The sequence below is a fragment of the Etheostoma spectabile genome, chromosome 2, assembly GCF_008692095.1.
Source record: "Etheostoma spectabile isolate EspeVRDwgs_2016 chromosome 2, UIUC_Espe_1.0, whole genome shotgun sequence".
NCBI lineage: Eukaryota > Metazoa > Chordata > Actinopteri > Perciformes > Percidae > Etheostoma > Etheostoma spectabile.
Genome location: NC_045734.1, coordinates 14,295,557 through 14,299,490, shown reverse-complemented (window position 1 = coordinate 14,299,490; position 3,934 = coordinate 14,295,557). Strand labels below are relative to the sequence as shown.

At 35.4% G+C, this 3,934-nt stretch overlaps 1 protein-coding gene across 1 annotated transcript in view; it reads right to left on the bottom strand.

Moving 5' to 3' along the window:
* The window catches only part of map9 (microtubule-associated protein 9), a 6,787-nt gene extending 5,431 nt beyond the window's left edge, over positions 1-1,356 (bottom strand). Inside the window, exons 1-2 of the mRNA XM_032537761.1 lie at positions 984-1,356; positions 645-735 (exon numbers count right to left, since the gene is read on the bottom strand). Coding sequence (XP_032393652.1) covers positions 645-735; positions 984-1,055 — 163 coding nt within the window. The 5' untranslated portion in view covers positions 1,056-1,356. The remainder of the gene's footprint in view (positions 1-644; positions 736-983) is intronic.
* Positions 1,357-3,934: the final 2,578 nt, after the last annotated feature.

The following is a 3,934-nucleotide window of genomic DNA, read 5'->3' as shown; positions in this document are numbered from 1 at the left end:
TATATATATATATATATATATATAAAACACTGAAAATTACATGAAATAGGCTACAGCTGTTAGAATGTCTTATACAGAGGACTAAGTATTCCGATTTCCATTCCATTTTAAACAATTTGCCAGACATGTTTTAAATGTATTTTATTCACTATTGTGTTTTAGATACTGTGGGATTTCATGTTTTGCTGTATTTTTGTGTGTCTTGTACTTATATCTATCTGCTGGCTTGTACAAACAATTGCCTTTTGGGGACAATAAAGTTACCTTGACCTTGAAGTGGTCCTGTAATTGGCGATATTAGGTTTGGTGCTTTTTTCCAGTAACATTTGTACTACAATCACTTGAAGTGGGAGAACCTGGACGTTTCCACCATTTTAGATTTACTTTTAGCTGAACGTCTCTGCTCTCTTGCTAACTAGTTTTAATACACTCTTAGCACATTATGCATTTTATTTCTTCACATAAGATGAGCGAGGAAGGATATATTTCTACAATAAACAAGGCTTATCGTCTACCCTTAGACACAGACAAAGGTGATATCGACCACAATTACAAAGAAAGGCACTTAAGAGCCCTAGCTACATCTTGAGGATCTGGCGCACAACCCACTTTTAACAAAATATTCGGATGCTCTGCCTTCTTACCATTTTCATCGTCATTGAAGTCATCAGAGTACGAGTATTGATCTGTTTTTGTTTTGCTTGCCCTGGCGGAGACAGCAGCCTGAAGTTCATCCTGCAATGACATCATTTCAGATTAGATAATATAACGTTATTGTCCACCTCAGTGGACATTTGTCTTTGGCTTCTCTCAAGTAAAGGTGCATACAATACACATAACACAACGTGAAAAACAATGCGTTTTATGCAACACACTAACCTAGCTTATGACCGTCTTCAGACGGCTGTCCGTTTAACTACCGTTAACTAATCCACTCCTCTGTCATTTGGTAGCATCCAGACTGCATACAATAAAGCTCTTACCTGAAATGTTGTTCTTCTTGATGTTTTCGGGCTTTTCGTGTAAGCCAGCGTATTGAACTGCTCATTTGTCATTCTGAAAACTATAAACAGCTTGCTCTAAATCGCCTTCATTAACATTAGCATGCTAACTAGCTAACCTAGGTAGCGTGTTCGCAAAGTTCACTGTAACATTAATATGTAGCTAGCTAATAAGTCTACTGTGCTAATTGTTAGTGTATATAGATTATATAACAGCTAAATTACTATTTACTAAAGACATACCATACAGCTAGATATAAATGGTACAACCCTAATGGCACACTGACATAATGCTAGCTAGCTAGCTACAGTGGGCTAACTGACTTGTTGATGGTAACCCTGGGAAACAGTTCCGTTTCACCACTGCGCATGCTCAGAAGATTACTCAAACCAACACACACACGACACGCTTCTTCATACAGGATTTTAGTTCTTCTGTCATGTGGAAAATTCATGATTTTAACATTTTGGTTTTACAATCAAGGTGCTTGCTCACATTGAAAATTAATTAATGGATTTCCCATAAAACTATTTATATACTGTAAAATAGAAGAACTAAAATCCCATATGAAGAAGTGTGTTCTGTGTAGTGTTACATTTTGGTATTAAATATGAGTCACTTGGTCTCATTACATGGAAATGATCTTGAATTCTTCATTTAAAGGTTTACATACTGTCAATAAAAATAACATGTAAGCAGAACTGTGTTCTATGTTCCTGGGCAAGTGCAGTTTCATGTGCAACAAAGCTTTATAGTTTTTAAGAACATCACAAGTATTGTATTTAAAATCTTTATTTGCAAAGTAACTATTAAAGCCATAAAAGAATATATACAGTACATATGATATATATCTGCTTTAGTGAGTTCAGAAATGTACAAGATTAAGACAAAACACAGCCAGGCAATAAGATTGAATCATTTTTATTTTTTTGTTTGTTATAGGAAAAGTGCATAGTTGAAGCCCTTTTTCTTTTAGACAGAAACAGTGCATATCAAGGTCTCCTGTGGTACCAGATCGTTCACTTGTTTACTTCAACAAACTAGCATGTTCTTCTCTTAAACAACTATGGTTTACCTCTTTCCTTCCTTATATATCCTCCCTGCAATCCCCCAAGAGAGTCTAGAAAGATGTAGTAGAGAAATATTTAGAGGAAATTTGCTAGCCAATTAAGAGCTGAAGACCACTGAAGACTGTTGAGATGAACCCAGCCCAAAGTTGTTGCAGAACATATCCATGTTCTGAACTCTTACAACATTTTCAAGAAAGTGTAATTTTCTGATATCACAAGTCCAAGGCTAATATACACTTTAATAGCCTTGTTGCCATGACAGGGGCACAACAAAGATATGGGCATTGATTGAAACCCTCCTACATGTTCCGCTATCCAATATTCAACAATAGACATACACACTGTATAAAAAAATACCACCTAATATAATGTTCCATTTTCTTGAGATTGTATCAAAGGGTTGATTCTCTTCTATAACTTTGAGGCTGTAGTTTATGGTGCTGTTGAAATATCCACCAACATTTACATACATAGTTAAGGAACAAAATACATTCACCACTATAATGTTCTGCACTAAGTGTTGACATTTTTCTGTTCACTAATTTTACCTCTGGCAAAAACTTCCACTGCAGATCATTTCCTTGGCCTCTTATCTCAAATTTAAAAAATAAATGAGCTCAGCTATTGCTGTTCTTTCTCAAGAAGTTGTTCTCTAAAGTAGCTTTGAGACCAAAAACTTCCCATTGACACCGTTTGAAAATGCATCCGTTCTTGCTCCTTTCCTTTTAATTCTTTTGAATATGCAGAAGTAGAAACTTGAGATTGTTCCCATTATTCACACACTGCTGCAATTCTCAGTAAGAAAAGAACAGGTCCTCACCTCCACAAGCCTGTCATCTACACAGCTGAATCAGTAAAGCAAACCTGCATAAGGAAACAACATACCACAACAAAAGTGCTAATAAAATATGATTATCTGCTACAAATTGAGTATACCATTCAGATTTTTAACTACAAAACAATTACAGTACACAGAAACATTTCAATATTAAATGTTTACGCAGAGTATATTGTTTTACAATGACCACAATTAATACACCCTAGCTGTATGCTTGCAATTCAGTTCATTTCAACTATGTGAACATATAACTGTCAGATAAACAGACCCTTAAGATCCGTCACTGCTGTCTTAAATCACTTAAACTACAGTAACCAAAAGTTACTTAAAAGGACAGACATGTTCAATTCAGACTATTTGCTGGAGTATGTAATCCAATTAAGGACTGTACGTAAACATAAAAGGAAATCACTGCATTAAAATCAATATGCCATGTAATTGTAATTCTAATTTATTTCATTAATTATATTGCTGGTTTAAATATGTTATTAAAACATGTGGTAGGACATCATTAGTGGCACCGTTTAGAACTGTAGCTTTGGAAAGAGAGGAATGTTTCAGAGAGTCTGAAGAACCCGCCACTCTTCATCATTACTCAGCAAGCACTCGTACAACAATATAACTAATAATCCTTTTTTCCACCAACACGAGTGACACATTCCTTCATTTTGGGTTTATGTAACTGCCGACCAGTCAGCACCAGAGCTCAGATCGGGGTTTCGGAACAATGCCAAGCCTTCTGATTAAAGACTTGGTGAATACCACATACTGATATATCAACATGCTGACATTGTCAGCCAATATTATCAGTTGACATGGGATGTCTGCAGATATACGAAACAACATTTTTCATAACTCATTCAAGTTTTGTGTTTGTGGAAAATAATGTGTTTCTATGTACTGTATGGTTATTCAATTTCCCACAAACTTTTCTGATTTTTTTCCACCGTAAAATATCCTGCCTCAATCTTTCTCTTTGTCAAAAATAACCAATTCTCGCGCAACGTTGAATGTTTATGTAAAA